This window comes from Urtica dioica, chromosome 1, assembly GCF_054948205.1.
Source record: "Urtica dioica subsp. dioica isolate 48M chromosome 1, U.dioica_male_clone48M_v1_H2, whole genome shotgun sequence".
In the NCBI taxonomy this organism is placed as follows: Eukaryota; Viridiplantae; Streptophyta; class Magnoliopsida; order Rosales; family Urticaceae; genus Urtica; species Urtica dioica.
Window position 1 is genome coordinate 2,456,314 of NC_142756.1, and position 23,342 is coordinate 2,479,655.

The window sequence follows — 23,342 nt, forward strand, 5'->3', positions numbered from 1 at the left end:
GTACGCCCTATTATTCAAGAGTAGACAATTTTATTAGCAATATATCGCCAAATCAGAATCACCGTACAAATGCCACCTAATCATTCACTCACTCCTCGCTTACGGTAAGTCAAAGCTATTCCTTAATAACAAAGTCAAAGCCGTTTCCAATCCAACGGCTCAGATCAGCTCCTTCATTACTCAAAATATCATCATCACCCGAACCCGAACCCAACCAAACTCTCTCTCCTCGCAATCTCAGACAATAATACGAAATTCTCTCTCTCTCTCTCTCTCATGTACCTCTCAGAGAAACCGTCGTCCCGGCAGCAAGTGGACTTCGCCGGAGCGGAGGAAGAGGAATCGGAGCGCGAGATGATGATGGAAGTGGTCTCCGTGTCCAACGGAATCCTCGCCGCTGCTCCGCCGCCGCCGCCGCCTCCGTCGCAGAATCAGATGGTCCTGATCGGCGGCGAGACGAGCAGCGGCGGCGAGGATCACGAGGTGAAGGCGCCGAAGAAGCGCGCGGAGACTTGGGTCCAGGAAGAGACGCGGAGCCTGATCGGGTTCCGGCGAGAGGTGGACGGGTTCTTCAACACCTCGAAGTCGAACAAGCATCTGTGGGACCAGATCTCGGCGAAGATGAGGGAGAAAGGCTTCGACAGGTCTCCCACCATGTGTACGGACAAGTGGAGGAACTTGCTCAAGGAGTTCAAGAAGGCCAGGCAGCAAGCGAAAGTCGGAGGCAGGTCGGCGAAGATGTCGTACTACGAGGACCTCGACGAGCTTCTCCGGGAGAGGAACAAGCACCAGACAGCCTCTTCCGTTCTTCCCAATTCCAAAGTCGACTCGTTCATCCACTTCTCAGACAAAGGTCTCTCTCTTTCACTCTCTCACTCTTTCTTTCTTTCTTTACTCACTTGGATTGGATGAGTCGAACATTAATCTTGGTTTTGCTTGCTGTCAATCAACGAGTTTTTGCCTAATTTTGAGGTTAGACTCGGAATATACTTATTCAGTACTCTCATGGATGGTACAAGTACAACTAGTGTGGTCTCGATTTTGGTCGTATTTGTAGAATTATAGCTATTTTGTATTTGACCTATTGACGACTTGGATTGAGTTTGGGGATTCCAAATTCACACTATCTTTTTTTTTAACTTTGAAGTTTTTGAATAGAAGAGTTTGTGCTTTCTTTGAATAGATGACACTTCGAAATGTTGGAGCCTTTCATAGCTTTTAGTGCTAGTTTTGAATTTTGTTTGCTTGTCATCGTCAAGACTCACCAAGTACTCTCAGTGAGTCGTGACTTATAATAAGAGCTGTTTTGGGCTTAGATGTGTAAAAGTTTATTTTTTTTTTTTTTTTTTTTTTAACAGGGCTCGAGGATGGGAATATCCCGTTTGGACCAATCGACGGTAAACAAAATTTATGCCCGAATCGAAGCTTCTCGTATTCGATTTTTACAGATCGATATTTACTCAGATTTTTTTATTTATATATTCATTACTTGTATATGCATTTTTCTTCGCAGCCAACGATCGGTCGGCGGTGAATTTGGAAAGACGGCTCGATGACGGCGATCCGCTGGCAATCACTGCAGCCGAAGCAGTCGTTGCCAGCGGAGTACCGCCTTGGAATTGGAGAGACGCCCCCGGTAACGGTAAAGACTCAAATACCCTTATGTTGCACTCGAATTTACGTTACTTGGGTCCACATTGAGGAATACTAGAGAGATAAAGAACTTATTTGAATCGAATTTTTTTTCCTTCTTTTTCTGTTGGTACAAGATTGAATTGCATTGAAGCTATATTCATAATAGAAAAGGTTTGGTGTTACTTCAGTTATACATCTGATTATGGTATGTATAGATTGGCTCGACCAACGGTTTAAATACTCAATGTTTTACTTCTCCTAGTTAAGTAACATTTGGGCAATTCATATCTGTACGTTTATTAAAAAATAAAATTATTACCCCTTTTTGGTTTATCTGTTATGATGTCAAGGGCGGAAATATATGTAATAACTACGAGTTCGTTAATTTGTGATTTTTGAATAATTAGTAATAGTTAAGTGTGTTGGTAGATATTTTGAAGTAAATTTTTATTTTTTTTAACAAAAAAAAGAAGAAAATATTTGAAAGGGAAGTCCAAGAAAAGCACAAATTAGGGTGAGATCGGTCAAAGAAAAAGAACTGAAATCCGAAACTACAACTGACAGCCAAAGAAAGAGCATTAGTGAAGTGAATGAAAAATAGTAAAAAAGATATGTTAAGGAAAAAAATTATATTCTATTCTGTGTTTCATTAATACGAAATCAAAGTTCTTATCATTATCATCGCTGCGTATTTTTTATTCGGATCTGTAAACCGGGTCGTAAAATAGTCGAATCTTTTGATGATTAGGAGGAGAGAGTCAATCTCCGTACATCGGGAAAATAATAACGGTAAAACTGGGTGAGTACATCAGAAGGATAGGCATCGACGGAAGCGCCGACGCGATAAAAGAAGCGATCAAATCGGCGTTCAGAATCAGAACGAAGCGCGCTTTTTGGTTGGAGGACGAAGATCAGATCGTGCGCAGTCTCGATAGGGACATGCCACTCGGTAACTACACTCTTCACCTCGATGAAGGTTCGCTTTTTTTTTTTCTTCTTCTCTTTCTTTCATCTTATAATTAGTGTCTGAATTTCGACCATCATTCGAAGTTTGGTCCTTTTAATAATAAGTCGTTTTAAATCCAGTCCTTAAAAACTTAAATATTTAGTACTCTCATGAAGTATAGTCTCTCATTATAAATAAAAATGACAATTTTGTATTTAACCTAAAAAATATTATTATGAATAATTCATGAAAGCAGAGTGAGATATACATTTTAACATTAGGGAGATAATATAATTTTTCCTTCTCTCTCTCTTTTTTTTTACAGTAATTTTCCTTTTGTAGGTGTAGAATTTTGACAAAAATAGTGAGATGCGTTTTCCAAAACCATAGATATCAAATCGTACTCAAAGAGAGACTCGAGAGAGTCAGTACAAATGTCCTCACAATTTTGGATTCTTATCTATTCAAAATTTGACTGAAAGGACTGTAAAACGAAAAAAAAAAGAAAAAAAAAAGTAAGAACATTTTTTATTATTAAAAACAACAAAAATTCAGGTAACTAGTCAGCTTAGAAGTTTGGAATTGCTATATAGCCAACGTTTAATAAACATTTGATAAATAGCCACAAAGATGACGTGATATTCCTGATTTAAGCATGTAAATACGTGGATGTAGTTATATACCAAACGTTGGCTAAATAGATATATCAAAGTGTGAATATGATTGTATATCTAATGGACCCTAAAAACAATGACATGGCAGGAATAACGATAAAGCTTTGCTTCTACGACGAGTCGGGGCGAGCGGTAGTACGGACGGACGAGATAACGCTGTACACGGAGGAAGATTTCCGTGACTTTCTGAGCCGACGAGGCTTGACCGGACTCAGAGAGTTGAATGCTTACAGGCGTATCGACACTCTCGACGACCTTCAATCCGGGGCTATGTACCAAGGCGTTAGGCTTCTCGGCGACCAATTATAAGCTTTCAATGGTATGGATGATCAAGTTATACTAATAGCTATATATGTTGTTGTAGACTTGACTAAAAATATATAATTTTTTTTTTTAGAGGAGTGGAAGTTGTTTCAGATTGTAAATATTCTTCATTTTAAATCAAACTAACCCTTTTTCGATAAAAGCTTGCCCTATTCTTTTGTTTCTCACTTGGTTTCATGTGGCAATTTGTTCGAATTCCAAACTTAAAAAGAAAGGAACAGTAATCATCGATGAATTATGTGCATCCTTGTGAATTGCATAGTCTCTAACGAACAGGAACATAAAAATTCAATGCACAATTGGTCTACATTGAATGACTCGCTCTTGGTCTCCATTGGTTCCATGACTCTCCATCGCTAGTAGTTTTGGGTCTCCCTAGTTTTTATCTGATCTCTTCCGTGGGTTTATTGAAATAGCCAAAATGAATCCAAAAGAACAATAATCATCGATGACGAAACACTAACCACGATACTCCTCTCTATATCGATCTTGATTTTTTTAAGACTTTCTCAAAGCGCCTACTAAAACTTGAAAATTCTAGGGCAGTGTAGCGAAATAGCCAAAATGAAACTATAAAATTTGTTTTTAGTCTATGTTTCACAATTTTGAGAGAAATAGCCAACAGACTTATGTGGCAATAATTAAGGTCTTATTTACCCTTATTTATTAACAAATTCGTCACTTTCTCTTTCCTACTTTTTTCTTACACTTTTTTTTACATAAAAACTTCAAAAAACCATATCTATCTCATATGAACTCGAAATTGAATGATTCAAAATCCTACGGATTCGTGACGCCGGGATCTTCAAAAATAGATCCATTATGTTTGATGAAAAATCATGTTTAATACCATAGATGTAGAAAAATCACGTTACTACCTTAAATATGGAAATAACTAGAAATTTTTGAAATTATCAAAAAAATAATGGAAACGTAACTATGATGCATTAAACATAATTTTTCATCAAACACAATGGGTCTATTTTTGAAGATCTCGACGCCACGAATTTGTAGGATCTGAAATCACTCAATTTCGAGTTCGTATGAGAAAGATACGAATTTTTGAAGTTTTGATGCAAAAAAAATTATTTAAAAAAAATAGGAGAGAGAAAGTGACGAATTTGTTAATAAATAAGGGCAAATCAGACTTTAATTATTGCCACATAAGCCATTTGGCTATATCACTAAAAATTGTTAAACATAGGCTAGATCCAAAATCACATGTTTAAAGTGGCCTAGTTACTTACAAATCTCAAAATTCTATGAGATAATTTTGTTTTAAAATTAATCGCAAGAATAACATGTTTAAAATTCTTATCGCGAAAATAGTGTTTTCAAATAAACAATTATTTTTCTTGATGTTTATATTTTAAAAAAAAATTATTTACTATTTTTTAATTTATTAATTTTGTTGTTGTTGTTGTTGTTTATAACATCATTTATAAGGAAAATAATAACTAAAGTATACCGATCGAAAAAACACTTTTAAAAGTACAATTTCTGAAATATTTCTAAATTTATATTTGGACTTGAGGATTGGGCTCCCAATCAGTTTTTGAAGCCCAAGCCTGACTAGCGTTATTGGAGAAGAAAGAAAAGAATGTCCATTTCACAACTTTAGGGTTTAATAACCAAACAGACTAACAAAGCCATAAACCCTGCTCGAATTCTGTTCATTTCATTTCATTTCATTTCTCCTCTCGATCTCGAATTCCTTGAACGCAGAAATGGGAAGCAGCCAAGCCGCCGTGTCGTTCCTGACGAACGTGGCGCGCGCCGCCCTGGGTCTCGGCGTCGGAGCTACGGTGGTCAACTCGGCGCTGTACACCGTCGACGGAGGTCAAAGGGCGGTTCTCTTCGACAGATTCCGGGGAGTCATCGACGAGACCGTCGGAGAAGGGACTCACTTCCTCATCCCGTGGCTCCAGAAGCCCTTCCTCTTCGACATCCGTACAAGGCCTCACACCTTCTCCTCCGTCTCCGGCACCAAGGATCTCCAGATGGTCAACCTCACTCTCAGGTCTCTTCTCTCTCTATTTCCCGATCTAACCTAAAAAACGCTCTTTTGAGTGTTTGTGTATCTTGGTGGATATTATCGGATTTAATTGGGGATTTGTCTTTCTTTGCTAGAGCGGTGTTCTAATAGCTCTTGAATTCAATTATTTAACAATATTTATCACAACAATCCTTCTCTGCACCATTGGAAATAGAATACCAAAAAAAAAAAAACCATTTCCACTGTCAATTTTGTTTCAACTGTGTATATAATACCGTAAATTTCCTTGAAGAAACTTCTTCTCTATCGTATTTGGCCTAATCCTAACCCAATTCAAGACCTTACACGCCCATATACTGCAACCTGTCTTTTGGAGCTCAGTATTTAACAATACACGATTTATTCGATTTTTTTTTTCTGTCTTGGTATCGGCGACCCGTTTATCTAAAGAATCTTCGTATGTATGTCAGGGTTTTGTCCCGTCCCGAGGTGTCTCGGCTCCCGGACATATTCAAGACCCTGGGTCTCGAATACGACGAGAAGGTCCTCCCCTCGATCGGGAACGAGGTCCTGAAAGCCGTGGTGGCCCAGTTCAACGCCGACCAGCTTCTCACGGAGCGGCCCCACGTGTCGGCCCTCGTGAGGGACGGGCTGATCCGGCGGGCCCGCGACTTCAACATCGTGCTCGACGACGTGGCGATCACCCATTTGTCGTACGGGACGGAGTTCTCGCGGGCCGTGGAGCAGAAGCAGGTGGCCCAGCAGGAGGCGGAGCGGTCCAAGTTCGTGGTGGCGAAGGCGGAGCAGGAGAGGAGGGCCGCCATCATCCGAGCCCAGGGAGAGAGCGAGTCCGCAAAGCTCATCTCCGACGCCACCGCTTCGGCCGGAATGGGACTCATCGAGCTCAGGAGGATCGAGGCCTCAAGGGAGGTCGCGGCCACGCTCGCCAAGTCACCCAACGTCGCTTACTTGCCCGGAGGGAAGAACTTGCTCTTGGCTCTTAACCCCTCTCGTTGATTCTCTGGTGAGTTTAACTCGTAATCGTTTTTATTTTTTATTTTTTATGGTTGATCGGTTAAACCTTTTACTATTTTGAACGGTTAACGGTTACAGATTTAACCGGTTAATTGTGTTTTCTAGAAGGATTTTTTTTACAAAATAGCTATTTGAAACTTATTGATTAGCAAAATAGTCAAAATTTCAACTTTTCAGCAAAGTAGCAAAATTTACGTTTTCAATTTTTTTTTTTTTACAGCCAAGATCAATTTTTTTTTTTTACGATTATTATAAGCAATTTATCACTTGCAAAAAAGTTACTCTTGGGGCCAAAAAAAATTTGAAACTATATTACTGCAGATTTTGGTTATTTCATTAAATTAAGACAACCCTTAGCTATTTTGCAAATTCATAACTTTAAATTGGGAACGGGGTTAGCCAATTAACTGTTAGTTTCAATACTATCGCAGGTAACCATGAAATAATTGGTTAAAATTAACCGTTTGGTTAATTTTGACCGAAAACGAATGGTTAAAATGTAAATTAATTGACCGTTATTTTTAACCGGTCAAAAGGCCCACCTTTAGCTTACCACTTGGATTTGTGTGAATGAAAATTGAGTTTGTATTTGTATTGGTTGGGTGTTTATGTATTTGTATTAGTTACAACAGGATGAAGATGAGCTAACTATATAGACACAAATGGAATAACAACACAGGAAAAGGGGTGTTATTCATTTCATTGTCCAAATAAGTGTTGACAAACTTTTACGGTTCATTTACTTGTCACATACTTCCTTCGGTCATATGTAAAACAGACCTGGTCCTCCGTTCTTTACCACTTTATTATGCTCTTTGATTTCGGTTACTTCTCCAGTGATTAGGATGTTGCTAAATGAATGATCTTGTCTGATCAAAGTGGCTATGTCTGATTCGTGCCTTGAGAAGGAAATAAAAGAAACATCTGTCTGTGCCTTTATTTGTTAATCTAGTTAGCTGATTAAGTATTTTCACGAATGAAATTTTATTTTTCTACTTGAATAGTTACTGTGCATGAATTGTCATTTGGTGGTACTTGGTTTTTCTGTAAGCGAAGCAGTTATGAAGTTAAGTTAGTTATAGCTTAGATATGGATGCTGTAAAGAGGGTTATGTCTATTTGAACTGTAATCGGAAGGGTAAGCTTGGTGTTATCGTGGTGGAAAACTAAATTTTCTGGCTGGAAAATTAGCTTTGTTCCGAAACAAATTCAGGAAGTCTTTGTTACCGTAAAGTTAATTTTTTTTTAATGGAAATCGTCGTGCCATTTTGTCTCAAAGAATCTTATCTTTACAAGCTTCATTTCATTGTTGATGTTAATTTCAGAAATACGAGAACAATTCTAATCCTTGATTTGGTTTTTCATTTGCAGAGGTCACTTTACATTGATCGCAATAATGGGATAGTGGATTTGGACATGAAATTGGCTCATTGTTAGATTTTTACCTTTGTTATGGTTATATGATATCTGAAACTTGTCTGAGTAAAAAAAAATGTCAGCGGAGTTAATGGAGGACTTCTTCATGTTGTTTTGGTTAAACTTTGAAGAAGAAGGTATTTTTGTACTAGTTATAATATTCCATGTTAGAATGCATGTTCATTGTCCAAAATTCACATATATCATTGTATTCTATCGCTAATAAGCGTTGACAAACTTCCACAGTTCATTTACTTGTCTCATACTCAAACCACTATTGTTTTTTCTGTTTGTTTTGAAAGCACGCTATCTTGAAGCTTTTTTTTTATATTAATATTGATGGAAAACCCCCATTATTGACGACTCGGATATCAAGTTTTGTATGATCACATTTTTTAAAGACATCTTTCTTATTAATGGGGATTGAACCAACGACCTTCAAGATGGTGTGACCAACTAGGTTATTTTAGAAACTAACGTATAATTACATTGTTTGATATATGAAAATCACGCATATTCAGGCAAAAACAAACATTAAAGTTGCCTAAGAGCATATGGTGTTTATGCATTTTCTTTTATAATTTTGTAATTGCCATACACGTGTAAATTTACTTAAAGACGGAACAAAATTTAACTAATCTCGAGTACTAGATCGGTGTTTGAGCAGGGAATTTAAATAAAAAAATTCGGTATATATTTTTGAATTTCGTTTGGCAAAACATCGTTTGGAACCAAGAACTTATTATCGTATATATAACACTCGCCCTTAGGCTGGAGCATATATGTCAATCATGCCAACTTGTTACAAATTTATTCAATCCGTATCCCGTTAAGTGCTTTTGTGAACGTCTCCCAATTGATCTTCTATCTTTATATATGCAATGGGAATTAAGCCATGTTCAATCTTCTCGCGAACAAAATGACAATCGATCTCAATATAATTAGTCTGCTCATTAAAGACGAGATTGGACGCAATATAACCGGCTGCTTGGTTATCACACCAAAACTTTGCTGTCATTAAGATTTCGAAGCATATCTCTATTAAGAGATGATGTATCCCATTAACTCGCATGTTGCATGTGCAATGGCTCTATACTCTGACTCCGCGCTAGATCTTGATACCACATGTTGCTTCTTATTTTTCCATGAGACAAAGTTTCTTTCTACGAAACACAATACTCGGTAGTCGATCTACTATCAATTTCGTATTTTTCCAGTCTGCATTGCATGTTGCTTCATTGTTCATTTATTCTTTGTTTATTCGCTTTAAATTGTATTTAACTCAATTCTTATACGACAAATTCCTAATATCCATGTAAATATAAATAGAATGATATGGTAGATATAACCTATAGTTTTGTGATTGTTGAGGAACCGAATCCGACGTTAGCAATTTGGTACCGTATGTGAGAAACTCCCAAAGCAAAAGCAATGTTTAGAATCTTAGTAATCAAGTTGAAAATATGCAGACTCGCTAGCATGAAAATAAATAGTGATAATCATCACAAGTAGAGTCAGAATCACACGCATTGCTAATTTGCTATTGCAGACTCACTAAAGGCTTAGACTCGCTAGCATGAAAATAAACACTAATGATCATCACTTTACACTAAAAGATCTCCATGCAGTCTACAACCATTAGTAAACAAACCCAAAATACATAGGTCCCTTCAACATGTGTCCCTCTAAACGTAATAGACATGACATGGGAAGAGCTCAGCGACCAAGTGTGTTGAGTATATCTAATAGTGGACAAATTGGCATATTACCAAATCATATATAATAGAATCCCCTCAACTAACGGTGGATAGTAACTTCTTATCCCTTCTCTGAATATGGAATAGTTTTTCCTTGGAATTCATGTAACAGGTAATGTAGAAAAGCATAGTGGACGTAACAAAAACCCAACAAAGTAGCAACATGGAAAGCAGAGGGAAATACCTATAATACCCTTCATATACCAGAGCCCACCCAAGGGGACAAAAAAGAAACGCAGCCTTGGTGAACACCCACACAGCCTCGCGGTGCATTTCAGTGCCCACAATTTGTGGCGTTGCCCTGAAACAAAATAACAAAAACAAAACCTCTGTTTAAGCATCAAGTCATTCTTTTTTTTTTATTTTTAATTTTAATTCAATTTCCTATACCTCTCCAAATCCGGTTCCACGACCTCCTTAAAAGCAGTGTCCAAGGATTGGGTCTCCAATATCCTCTTCAACAAAGCAGGCCTCATCCTTGCGAGTCGCGCACCATATAAACCCATGAGCGGCGCGCATAAGAATCCAAAAAAGAGAAGATCCCCTCTCCGACCTTTAACAATCCTATCCATATAACGCATATGGCACTACGGCGAAACAAAATGCGTGGAACAACATCAAGCAGAAAGATACGTTAACCAAAAACTCATTCCCTATCACGCGCTTCATCACTCGTCTTTCCAACTCCGTTTTTACTGCGGTGACACCAAAATTATCATGTAATTACAAATAAGTTTTATGTCAAAACAAGGAAACATCGGCAACAAGACCAGTTCATGGACCCCTGAAACACATTACAAATTCAATCGATTAATCTGGTCATAAACTTACCAGGGATTCCGAAGATTGAAATCATTGTTTCACTTTGACGACCGATGAAGAAACAGCGTTGATTTTCGCACAGCCACGAACTTGACGACCAAACGCCCATGCATTGCGGTGTTCTTCAGCGGATCGATTGATTTGGATTTTATTTCGATATATTGATTTTAGAATTAATGATACTTTTTATTTCGATATATTGATTTTAGAATTAATGATATTTTTGGTCCCTCAACTATGTCGCCTTTAACAGGTTGCTCCTTGAACAAAAAAAACTGTTTTTTCACTCCTTCGTGATAGTATCAAATTCATCTTTAGTCATTCTGTTACTTTTTTCGTTAAAAATAGACGGAATTTGACCACGTGCCCATCACGTGTTGACTGAAATAAAGGTATCAGTCAAAATTATAAAATAATAAATTAATAAAGTGATTGAAATAAGAAAATAGATCAAAGCAGAAGAAAACGAAACATAAACAAAAGGGAACAATCAACAGAGACTCAAAAGCAAGTGTGTGATGTTATAAATATATTAATATATCTGAGCATCGAAATTCCTTTTACGAGCTCATGACCCGAAGCCAATCCGAGAAATCGTGTCTCAGAGCGATTCCACCACCACCGAGCGACGATCTCGTCTCTATCAAGATCGACGGCGACAATCCGGCCTTGACGCTTCTGATGATCTCCGGCGAAGAAGGAGACGGAGATACGAAGGCCGTCGCTCTAAAGCCGGTCCTGGTTAGGGCTTTGAGCTATACGAATGGGAATGGGATTCACAAGCAGAGGCGACGACGAATTGCGAGCGAGGACTCGCTGTCTTTGATGGGCTCGTCGGAAGAGGAGGATGGGTCCGGACCTTCTGTGCTTTATTTGGCGGCTGAGGCAAGAAAGAGGACGATGAAGAAGCTTTAATACTCGAAGTCGTGATGGGCACGTGGTGGGCACGTGGTCAAATTCCGTCTATTTTAACGAAAAAAGTAACAGAAGGAGTAAAGATGAATTTGATACTACACGAAGGAGTGAAAAAGCAGTTTTTTTTTGTTCAGAGAGCAACCTGTTAAAGGCGACATAGTTGAGGGACCAAAAATGTCATTAATTCATGATTTTATCAACTTGCTAAGCTACGGACATTGGACCCTTAAGCCCAGGTAGGAACCTGGGCCTTATCATTTTTTCTAAAAACAAAAGGCCCAATATCGTGGAATTTACATTGAGAGAAATTTCAAACGCAAAGTTAATTGCTAACATATTAAAGATCATGGTCATTTTAAATCTTGTAGAGATTTGTGACTAAGTAGCCATTTTATGAGAGGATAAATTATAATTATAGTCTATTTACCAATTTTTTATTTTTAAGAAATTAGCCCATTTTATTATGGGTCCCAAAACTACCCATGTTTTATTCTTCTTGCTCTTTAATCGTGTTGGCGTTTCGAGCTAGGTCTGGGCTGGTTGAGAAATCTCAGCAACATCTTTATTTTTCTGGCCAAGTTTCGGTGGAGCAGATCGGAGATCCAAAGGCTCACCTTGCTGGAGAAGCACCTCAATAGGTCCATCGACGCGCGAAAAGTCAGAGATTGAAAAGGCATTGTCAAGGAATCCGAAGCCACATAGAGCGTCAACGCCGATTCATCTCCTCCAAGATTCCTCATCTTGTTAACTGTGGTGATGTTGAGATTCGATCGAAAAAAATGGTGGTGAAGGAGGCTCCTAGTCCGATGGAGACATCCGGAAGACGACAATATGAGCTCTGTTTGGCGTTACTCTGCTTTTAGATTTTACTAACAAACTGTTGTTTTCAAAAACAAATATGTATTCGGTATTTTGTTGTAAAACTATTATAACTGTTAGTAGAAGCGTAATTAGCGTTTGGTAAAATATGTATTCATATTTGTAATTAATAATTATTTATATAAAATATAATTAATAATAATAATAATAAGATATTCTTATGTATATCAAAAATATATTAAAGTAGGTGTCTATAGATTGTAAAAAGCAGTGTGCAAGGATTGGGTCTCCAATATCCTCTTCAACAAAGCAGGCCTCATCCTTGCGAGTTGCGCAGCGTATAAACCCATGAGCGGTAAGAATCCAAAAAAGAGAAGATCCCCTCTCCGACCTTTAACAGTCCTATCGATATTATCGGCGTCAGGTTGTGCCTCAACCAATAACGCATATGGCACTACGACGAAACAAAATGCGTGGAACAACATCAAGCAGAAATATACGTTAACCAAAAACTCATTCCCTATCACGCGCTTCATCACTCGTCTTTCCAACTCCGTTTTTACTGCGGTGACACCAAAATTATCATGTAATTACGAATAAGTTTTATGTCAAAACAAGGAAACATCGGCAACAAGACCAGTTCATGGACCCCTAAAACACATTACAAATTCAATCGATTAATCTGGTCATAAACTTACCAGGGATTCCGAAAATTGAAATCATTGTTTCACTTTGACAACCAATGAAGAAACAGCGCTGATTTTCGCACAGCCACGAACTTGACGACCAAACGTCGATTGATTGCGGTGTTCTTCAGCAGATCGATTTGAATTTTATTATTTCGACATATATATAAAAAAATAAAAAAAATTATTTGGATTTTATCAAGGGATTATTCCTATTCTATGACTTGTACCGTGATTTTGGACCATAATCTACTAAACCTAAATAAATCCTAAACTATGACTTAATGAAATAAGTAATTACATATTTATCCTTCATATTTAGTTTATTTTTATTAGTTAATTAATAAAAAAAAAACTATTTAGTTTATATTATGAAAACAAACATCATTACAAAAACCCGGAGAGCAGCCCTGGGAATCTCCGACGCTGAAGCTCCTGGGAACGACGGTCATGGCCGCCGGAGAGTAGCCCATGGCCATCCCGGTGGCGGCGACCTCGAAGTGTCCGCCGGAACAGCCCGCCATGGATTCCGCGTAGAATTTCTGTGGTTTTTAAAGTTAAAAAACAAAGAAAAAACGATTCTCGGGATTCTGGATAATTTTGAAAAATTTCTGAAAATTTCTGGGTTTTCGTTGAAGATTTATTGACGTTGATGTCAATAAAAATGCATATTTATTGACATCAATGTCAATAAATCTTCAAAGGAATTTTTCAGAATCGTTGAAGATAAATCTTCAACGAAAACCCGAAAACGTTGAAGATTTATTGACATTAATGTCAATAAAATTTTTTATTGACATTAATGTCAATAAATCTTCAACGTTTCTGGGTTTTCGTTGAAGATTTGATTCTGGATAATTTTGAAAAGTTTCTGAAAGTTTTTGGGTTTTCGTTGAAGATTTATTGACATTAATGTCAATAAAAATGCATATTTATTGACATCAATGTCAATAAATCTTCAACGAAAACCCAGAAATTTTCAGAAACTTTTCAAAATTTTCCAGAATCCCGAGAATTGTTTTTTTTTTTTTTTTTTTTTTTAACTTCAAAAACCACAGAAATTCAACGACTTAAACACTTTGAATAGGATCAAATTTTTTTCATGAAAATCTAACCCTAAACTAAAAAGACAAATTGAAAAAACAAAGATGAACCCAAACAAAGATGACGAACTGAAAAACGAAAAGAGAGAGTGGAAGAGAGCTGAACCCAAAACGAAAAGAAAGTCAAATAATTAAATAAGAAAGAAAATCAAATATTATTAAAAGTAAGGGTATTTTTTTATTTAGTGAAAATAGGTAGTCATAGTTTAGGATTTATTTGGGTTTAGTAGATTTTGGTCCAAAATCTTGGTACAAGTCATATAATAGGAATAATCCATTTTATCAACTTGCTAAGTTACTTACATTGGACCCTTAAGCCCAGTAGGAACCTGGGCCTTATAATTTTTCTAAAACAAAAGGCCCAATATCGTGGAATTTACATTAGGAGAAATTTCAAACCCAAAATTAATTGCTAACGTATTAAATATCATGGTCATTTTAAATCAAAGTAGAGATTTGTTACTAAGTAGCCATTTTATGAGGGAGAAATCATAATAATAGTCTAGTTATCAATTTTTTATTTTTAAGAATTTATCCCATTTTATTATGGGTTCCAAAACTACCCATGTTTTCTTCTTCTTGCTCTTTAATCGTGTTGGTGTTTTGAGCTAGGTTTGGGCTGGTTGAGAAATATCAGCAACATCTCTATTTTTCCGACCAAGTTTCAGTGGAGCAGATCGGAGATCCAAAAGCTCACCTTGCTAGAGAAGCACCTCAATAGGTGCATCGACGTGCGAAAAGTCGGAGATTGGAAAAGCATTGCTAAGGAATCCGAAGCCGCATAGACCGTCAACGCCGAGTCATCTCCTCCAAGATTCCACATCTTCTTAACTGTGGTGACGTTGAGATTCGATCGAAAAAAATGGTGGTGAAGAAGGCTCCCAGTCCGATGGAGATATCCGGAAGACGACAACATGAGCTCTGTTTGACATTACTCTGCTTTTAGATTTTGCTATTAGAAAAAACTGTTGTTTTAAAAAACAAATATGTGTTCGGTAATTTGTTCTAAAACTATTATAACTGTTAGTAGAAGCATAATTAGTGTTTGGTAAAATATGTATTCATATTTGTAATTAATAATTATTTATATAAAATATAATTAATAATAATAGTAATAATAATAATAAGATATTCTTATGTATATCAAAAATATATTAAAGTAGGTGTCTATAGATTGTAAAAAATAAATTATAAATTTTTGTGACATCAAAAAAAAAATTTGATAGAAGAATATAAAGATAATCAAAATGAAAAGTTAAAGTGAGAGTATACAAGAGTTAGGAAAGAGAAAATACAAGGCAAAAGCAAAATTATGTACAAAAAACTTCAAAATATAGCTTTTAGATTTGTAATTAAAACATTAAAAACCTTGGTGTTGTGAATATGTTTCTTCCGGTAGTCTTTCTAAGAATTGGACAATTTCGCAATAGTTGCACCCGCTTGAAAAGTCCCCGGAACATCTATTTTTACCGTAATTATTTTAAATCATGGATTGGATATTTTTTACTTAGTTTTTCTAGGTGCACTGATTAAGAAAATAGAGAATATTCAATTTAGAAGCGGAATGTATTTTCTTAGAATAATTTATTCATGAAAACATAAAGTGAAAAGCATTGAATCACATAAGTTGACCGTGGGAGTTTTTTTATTTAACTGTTTGATGGTCTCTCCAATCAAATTGGAGCAGAAAGCCCAGGCCCACTTAATCACTTGCTATCGGGATTGACTCGTTGGAATGTGAAGTTTTGGGAAAATTACATAATTAATTTAAAAAGTACATCACTTTTCATTTCTTAGTCATGTTTTCAAAGCATTTTGATAATAACTTTTTCTTTTTATTCTGGATAATCATACCCTCATATTTCATAAATCAAGTCAACCATTTATGAAACCTGATTAACAGTTATTGAAATTTAATTAACAATTATTGAAATCTAGATAACTATTATTGAAATCTGATTGAAAGTTATTGAAATCTGGTTACATTATTGTGATTTAATAAGGAATACATCCGACAACAACTTCTTTCATTCCTAACACTATATTGCAAGAGATTTCCAAAAAGAACAATTTTTTTTTTTTTTGCAAATTCAAAGAATATACTGCGAGACAAAATAAAATTTATTATCATCCAAAGTATCACTGCAGCCTATAGGTAATTTATTTTAAACACGCATTCAAAAAGATCAAGCCATTTTTCACGCTCACAAATCTCCTATCTGAACCTTTATTCCTTCGGAAATTTCTTACCAATAAAATTTTCACATTTTTTTTTCGAGTTTCTATATGTGTTACCCTCTAGATCAAATCAAACCATCATATGATGATGATGATGATGATGATGATGATGATGATGATGATGATGATGATGATGATATGACGACGTTTGCTATACGACTACATATACATATAATGTCAAACGACGTAAAAGCAAAATAACTGAAATAAGGCTCTAATAGATATGATGATGATGATAGTACCATCGTTGAAGAGAATCTCAAGACTTCAATGCTTACCTAGAGAATTTCAAAAAAGAGAAGCATGAATCAACGAATAATTTGAAATGAATAATTTTGCGTCTAGTTGTCAAAGACCCGAACCTTTTCCAGCCATGACCCTTATTTTTAATTTGAGAGAATTACAAGATTAATGTTTCTTTCCAAAATTTGTGTGGCTCTAAAGAACTAAGCTTAGTTAATCCTACAATTCTTTCTACACTCAATCCTACAATCGTTGAAGAATTTTTTTTTCTTAGTATCTTCTTGCCTTGTTTTCCTCTACACTCAATCCCACAATTCTCTCTCTCTCTCTCTCTCTCTCTCTCTCTCTCTCTCTCTCTCTCTCTCTCTCTCTCTCTCTCTCTCTCTCTCTCTCTCGGTGGCACCGTTTGAAGTCGTTAACGAGCCTAGCGTTGTGACTGAGTTCGGTGATGAGGTTAGACATGGAAGGGAGGCCGTTCGAGTTCGTCTACGATAATATTTATTTTATGGGTTTAGGAAACTCACTCTTCATGTTCCTATAATATCTAGGACTTATGATAATAATATTAAAAAATGCAATTAACTTTATCTGCGGAGCTATATAATGTACTTTTTTTTAGAAGGGCTATATTATATACTTGATGACTCTTTTTAAACTTTCAGTTAAGGAGGAAACAAAGGGTAGGATATACATGTGACCATTGAAGAAAATTGTCCAATAATAAAAAAAAAAAAAGAAGAAGCAAAAGGGTGATTGAAAGTTTATATCATGGTTGAAGATATACCAAATAACTACCGGTTCTACATTGACACTACCGATGGATATTCATATTACTACCCCTCGGATTGGAGGGTAATTCTCTTTTCTTCTCCTTCCTTTTTGGTAAATAGAGGTCATTTATATAGGAAATGGAAATATCTATAACTTCTATGAGTCAATTTTTTATTCTATAAAAAAATATAAATAAAAGATATTAAAAAATTTACACATTATCTAATTATTTTTTTACAACATTATCACAAAGTGATGATTATAGATGTGAAAGATTATTTTTATAGTAAAAAAAAGTAAAAAAAAAAAGAGCTCGTATAAACATATAGAAGTGAGGCATATTGCAATTTTAGACCCCCTATATAAATTCATTTCTTAAGTCTCTCAAATTGATTTGTTTATGTTATAAAATGACGTGGTGTAGTAGCAATATTATAGTGCAACGTGGAAGATTGGGAAGGATAAGGGAGGGAGCAATATTATATATATATCCTGTTCATCAAGTTAACGCATGCATGGTCTTAACAACGCCATTACTATTATTATTATACTGTACGCATGCCAGCAAACTATTGTATTGATCCATTTCACATTTCATACTTGAAAAATACATATCAAAATTTTCAATTCTAATTAACCGAGACAACCAGAATCTTTCTCATTAACATCAACTAAAAAAAGAAAATCTCTCCCTCACTCACTCAGCCACCCTCGCGGTCGCGGTCGCGGGACGTGAGCCGTAGAATGCTTCGACAAACCGGTACGGACCTAGAGATAACGATTTCAGTATGATAAGAACAATAAGGAAAATCTTATAACCAGTAGAAGTAGCTAAGAAATCCAAAAGTCTCTTCTCATCTCTCTCGCGGCCACTCCGTTCGATGTCAAAGTTGATCATTAAGCCAATAAAGGCCAAAATGTCTAACGCCAAAACAATAGCATTCATCCGCGTGGGAGACGGTGGCTTAATGATGACAGCTGCGATCTCGATACCTGTTAGGAACAAAGCAAACCAAGCCAATGCAAAAGTGAACTGTCCTGATTTGACAAAAGGTGAGACGCAGACCTCCACTGATAGCAACACACAGTGCAAAATCACGAGTGCTACCCGGCCATATTTCGAAATCCTAGCAATCAATCTATCCACAAACGTAACCCTAGGGTCCATCTGTAATTAAAACAACAAAACGGATACAGTATTGTAAGTTCGAAATCCTAGTAATCAATCTATCCACAAACTTAACCCTAGCGTCCATCTGTACTTAAAACAACAAAACGGATACAGTATTGTAAAAGAAATGTAATTTTCGCTTCTTTTTTCGGGTTTTTGTTTCTAGTTTTGAATTCCTTGTACTGGTTCTCGGCTATGCCGTTTTGAATTAATAAAGTCCCGATGTTTCTTTAAAAAAAAAAATTGTAAAAGAAATGTTTCCCATTCGTCTTCAAAATACAGGAAAAAAACTAGAACAAAAAAAGAGTAACGAATAAAACATAAAAGCTTCGATGGAATAGAGACGAAGAACAAAAATACAAATAAAAGAATCATTCATGTAATTATACCGTGTCTGATGAGATCTTTAGAGCTACTCCAATGGCACGTTATAACACTATATATAACGTCCATATTGCTCCAATCGCACGCCATATGCCACGGTATAATCGCAGTGTGATACAGTGTCACACTAAATTTGCCGTGACACTGTATCACACGGCAGCTTTTTTTTTTTTATTTTTAAATATTTTATTAACCCATTTAAACACCAACTTTATATATATATATATATATATATATATATATATATATATATATATATATATATATATATATATAACGCTACAAATATTTATAAAACACCAAAACTCATAAATTGACTACAAAAAACACATTAAAATAAAATTCAAGTAAAACATATAAAATTTAAACATAGATTACAAAGTTTAAATTAAACACACAAAATAAAATGAAAACTAAAAACAATAACATAATTTTAAAAGACATAGTAAAAACAAAGTCATATCTCAAATTACTGAAAATAACAATTTCATGCTAAATACCGAAGGCTCTCATCGTGGATCTATTCCTGGTCATATCGTTATCAACCGTGATCGGGAACAAGCCGCTCGCAATCTCTTCAACGACTATTTTGCAGAGAATCCTCGATTCCTAGAGACAATGTTCCGACGAAGATTTCGAATGAGCCGAGCTTTATTTCTTCAAATTCATGATGCTGTGCAAAGGCATGACAATTACTTTGTTCAACGAAGAGATGGACTCGGTAAACTCGGGTTATCTAGTTTGCAAAAACTAACAGCCGCTTTTCGAATGTTGGCGTATGGATCACCGGCAGACTCCATCGATGAGTATATCAAAATAGGCGAGTCCACAACTTTGGAATGCTTGAATAGATTTTGCCAAGCTATTGTCGAGGTGTTTGGAGGCCATTATCTTCGAGCACCTAATGCTAATGACGTTGCAAGACTTCTCCACATTAACGAACGTCGAAGATTTCCAGGTATGTTGGGTAGTTTAAATTGTATGCATTGGAAGTGGAAAAACTGCCCAACAGATTGGGGAGGTCAATATGCTAGACGTAGTGGATCTCCTACGATTATTCTAGAAGCTGTAGCTGATTATGATATTTGGATATGGCATGCATACTTCGGTCTACCAGGATCTAATAATGATATTAATGTGCTAGAGGCATCTCATCTTTTTGCTAATCTTGCTGAGGGTACTGCTCCACCGGCCAATTATGTCATTAATGGAAAAGAATATAACATGGGTTATTACCTAGCTGATGGCATATACCCAAAATGGTCGACCCTTGTTCAAACTATTCACGATCCTCGTGGTCCAAAAAAAAAGTTATTTGCAATGAAGCAAGAAGCATGTAGAAATGATGTGGAGCGTGCATTCGGAGTGTTGAAGTCAAGATTTGCAATTGTGGCCGGACCATCCCGCTTTTGGAGTAAGAAAGTGTTACATGATATCATGACATCTTGTATTATTTTACATAATATGATAATAGAAGATGAACGCGATGTTAATCCAACCATTGAAGAACTAGCTAAAGTTCCAAATGTTGAAGTTGAGATGGCAGGCGATGAAGATGCTCGATTTCAACAATTCTTAGCTCGACACCGACAAATCAAGGACAAAGACGCTCATATTGAACTTCGAAATGCATTAATTGAGCACTTGTGGAATGAATATACTAATTATGATAATTAGTACGATGTAATCTATCTTTCAAATGTATGTTTTTATGTTGAATTATTTAAATATAATATTTTTAGTAATGGTATTTTTATTTATCTTTTTTTTTTATTTATCTTAATTTTTGTTAAATATTGGTAAGTACTAATTTTAATCACTTAATTAAAAAGTATCACCATTATAATTATTTATTGAAATATTTATTAATAAAGAGATTGTTTTATTTTAATAATATAATAATGATGAATAGTATTTTTAGTGTGAAATTTGGTGTTGTGGTTGGAGTTGGAAAAAAATTTGGTGCTAAATCAACACAAAATTTGTGTTGAATTAACACCAAATATAGGAATTGGGTTGGAGTTGCCCTTAATTTGGGGTTTTGTTTGTCTAGGGAAGAGTGAGAGGACAAAAAAAAAGTAACGAATAAAACATAAAAATTCGATATAACAGGCATATGCATAGACGATCAAATACAAATGAATCAAAGAAGAAAAATCGAAACCGTCCCAAAAAAAAATATGCAAAAAAAAAGAAGGCATTCATGTAATTATACCGGGTCTGATGAGATCTTGGATTTAGGGTTTTTGTTTGTAAGAGAGAGAGAAACGGTGAGGGGCTGCAGGAAATAGTGGGAGTGGGAGTGGGAGTGAGAGTGAGTGAGTGGGAGTGGCTCATAGCCTTATCCATTAACATAGATAGAAGAAACAAAGCCTCTTCCATCTTTAATCCTATGGCCGCCACGCGGCGCATCCAGGATGCGACACATGGCGGCCCTTTTTATATCTTTTTTTTTCTTTCGGGTTTTAACTTTTTCTTTTCTTTGCCTTTGTTTTCCGGGTTTTAACCCCCCTCCTTCTTTTTTTTTTTTTTTTTCAAAATTTAACTTTTTATATATATTTTTTTTTCTTTTCTTTTCCCCGGCCTTTATATTTTTTTTTTCTCGGCTTTTAATTTTTTTCCCCTCTCATCAATATATTTTGTATCTTTTTTTATTTATATTTTTTTTTCTATCTCTTTCATCAATATATTTTGTATAATTTTTTTATGTATATTATAATCATAATTGCTAATATTATATTTAATCGATAACATACATTATCCTTTATTTTTTTTCCACCGCCTTTAATTTTTTTTCCCTCTCTCATCAATATATTTCTTATATCTTTTTTATTTATCCATAACATAGTAATAAGAGGCAATGTCTCTTCAACTTTCATTCTAGTTCCGTCACGTGGCGCTGCCAGGTGACTTTAAATTTTTTTTTTGTCCAATTTCTCATCAATATTTTTTGTATATATTTTTTATTTATATTTTTTTCGCCCTCTTTCATCAATATCTTTTGTATAATTTTTTTATGTACATTATCATCATAATTACTAATACTATATTATACTATATCAATAACATACATTATCTTTTATTTTATTTTCACGACCTTTAATTTTTTTCCCTCTCTCATCAATATATTTTGTATATCTTTTTTATTTATTTTTTTTCTCCCTCTTTCATTAATATATTTTGTATAATTTTTTTATGTATATTATAATCATAATTAGTAATACTATATTATACTATACCAATTACATACGTTATTTTGAGTATATGTTATTATATATCTATAACATAGTTAATAACGAGCAACTTCTCCCCCACATGCATCATATGGCCACCACATGGCCCCGCTAGATTACGACACGTGGCGGGTTTTTTTTTTGTGCTTCTTCTTTTTTTTTTTTTTTTTTTTTTTTTTTTTTTTCAGGTGTCATATTTTTCCCCCTCTTTCATAAATATATTTTGTATAATTTTTTTTATGTATGTTAATTTTTTTCCTCCCACTCTTATCAATATATTTTGTATAATTTTTTTTGTATATTATAATCATAATTACTAATACTATATTATAATATACTAATAACATCCGTTATTTTGAGTATATTTTTTAATATATATTATTATTATTATATATATTCTTTGAAAAACTATGTGGTATTAATATTACACGTAGATTTTATATTTTATTGTTTGATGTATAATTTCTTTTGCAATTTAACATAAAAATATTTATTATTAATATAATAATAACATTTTGATTTTATTATGAAAAACAAAAATCTCTCTCCCTCACTCACTCAGCCACCCTCGCGGTCGCGGCCGGGGGACGTGGGCCGTAGAATGCTTCGAGAAACCGGTACGGACCTAGAGATAACTATTTCAGTATGATAAGAACAATAAGGAATATCTTATAACCAGTAGAAGTAGCTAAGAAATCCAAAAGTCTTTTACCGTCTCTCTCGCGGCCGCTCCGTTCGATGTCAAAGTTGATGATTAAGCCAATAAAGGCCAAAAGGTCTAACACCAAAACAATAGCATTCATCCGCGTGGGAGACGGTGGCTTAATGATGACAGCTGCGATCTCGATACCTGTTAGGAACAAAGCAAACCAAGCCAATGCCAAAGTGAACTGTCCTGATTTGACAAAAGGTGAGACGCAGACCTCCACTGATAGCAACACACAGTGCAAAATCACGAGTGCTACCCGGCCATATTTCGAAATCCTAGCAATCAATCTATCCACAAACGTAACCCTAGGGTCCATCTGTAATTAAAACAACAAAACGGATACAATATTGTAAGTACAAAATCCTAGTAATCAATCTATCCACAAACTTAACCCTAGCGTCCATCTGTACTTAAAACAACAAAACGGATACAGTATTGTAAAAGAAATGTAATTTTCGCTTCTTTT

At 35.4% G+C, this 23,342-nt stretch overlaps 3 protein-coding genes across 3 annotated transcripts; all 3 read left to right on the plus strand.

Moving 5' to 3' along the window:
* Positions 1-218: 218 nt before the first annotated feature.
* Positions 219-3,738, plus strand: LOC149406284 (trihelix transcription factor GT-4-like). The gene is made up of 5 exons (XM_089627384.1): positions 219-853; positions 1,359-1,397; positions 1,514-1,642; positions 2,384-2,611; positions 3,344-3,738. Exons 1-5 carry the CDS (start codon positions 277-279, stop codon positions 3,562-3,564), a joined length of 1,194 nt encoding a protein of 397 aa, XP_089483510.1. The 5' UTR covers positions 219-276; the 3' UTR covers positions 3,565-3,738.
* Positions 3,739-5,206: 1,468 nt separating this feature from the next.
* LOC149406285 (prohibitin-3, mitochondrial) lies at positions 5,207-8,296 on the plus strand. The gene is made up of 3 exons (XM_089627481.1): positions 5,207-5,599; positions 6,046-6,599; positions 7,981-8,296. Exons 1-2 carry the CDS (start codon positions 5,307-5,309, stop codon positions 6,590-6,592), a joined length of 840 nt encoding a protein of 279 aa, XP_089483607.1. The 5' UTR covers positions 5,207-5,306; the 3' UTR covers positions 6,593-6,599; positions 7,981-8,296.
* Positions 8,297-19,702: 11,406 nt separating this feature from the next.
* Positions 19,703-20,611, plus strand: LOC149406286 (uncharacterized). The gene is made up of 2 exons (XM_089611304.1): positions 19,703-19,955; positions 20,052-20,611. The coding sequence occupies exons 1-2, from the start codon at positions 19,703-19,705 to the stop codon at positions 20,609-20,611; spliced, it is 813 nt and encodes a 270-aa protein (XP_089467430.1).
* The last annotated feature ends 2,731 nt before the right edge of the window (positions 20,612-23,342 follow it).

Coding starts and splice junctions, on each gene's coding strand:
- LOC149406284 (XM_089627384.1), top strand. CDS start 277: ATGTACCTCTCAGAGAAACCGTCGTCCCGGCAGCAAGTGGACTTCGCC. Junction 1,643..2,383: donor GAGAGACGCCCCCGGTAACG/GTAAAGACTCAA, acceptor TTTGATGATTAG/GAGGAGAGAGTCAATCTCCG. Junction 2,612..3,343: donor CACTCTTCACCTCGATGAAG/GTTCGCTTTTTT, acceptor ATGACATGGCAG/GAATAACGATAAAGCTTTGC.
- LOC149406285 (XM_089627481.1), top strand. CDS start 5,307: ATGGGAAGCAGCCAAGCCGCCGTGTCGTTCCTGACGAACGTGGCGCGC. Junction 5,600..6,045: donor ATGGTCAACCTCACTCTCAG/GTCTCTTCTCTC, acceptor TATGTATGTCAG/GGTTTTGTCCCGTCCCGAGG.
- LOC149406286 (XM_089611304.1), top strand. CDS start 19,703: ATGTTGGCGTATGGATCACCGGCAGACTCCATCGATGAGTATATCAAA. Junction 19,956..20,051: donor CTGCCCAACAGATTGGGGAG/GTCAATATGCTA, acceptor TCGGTCTACCAG/GATCTAATAATGATATTAAT.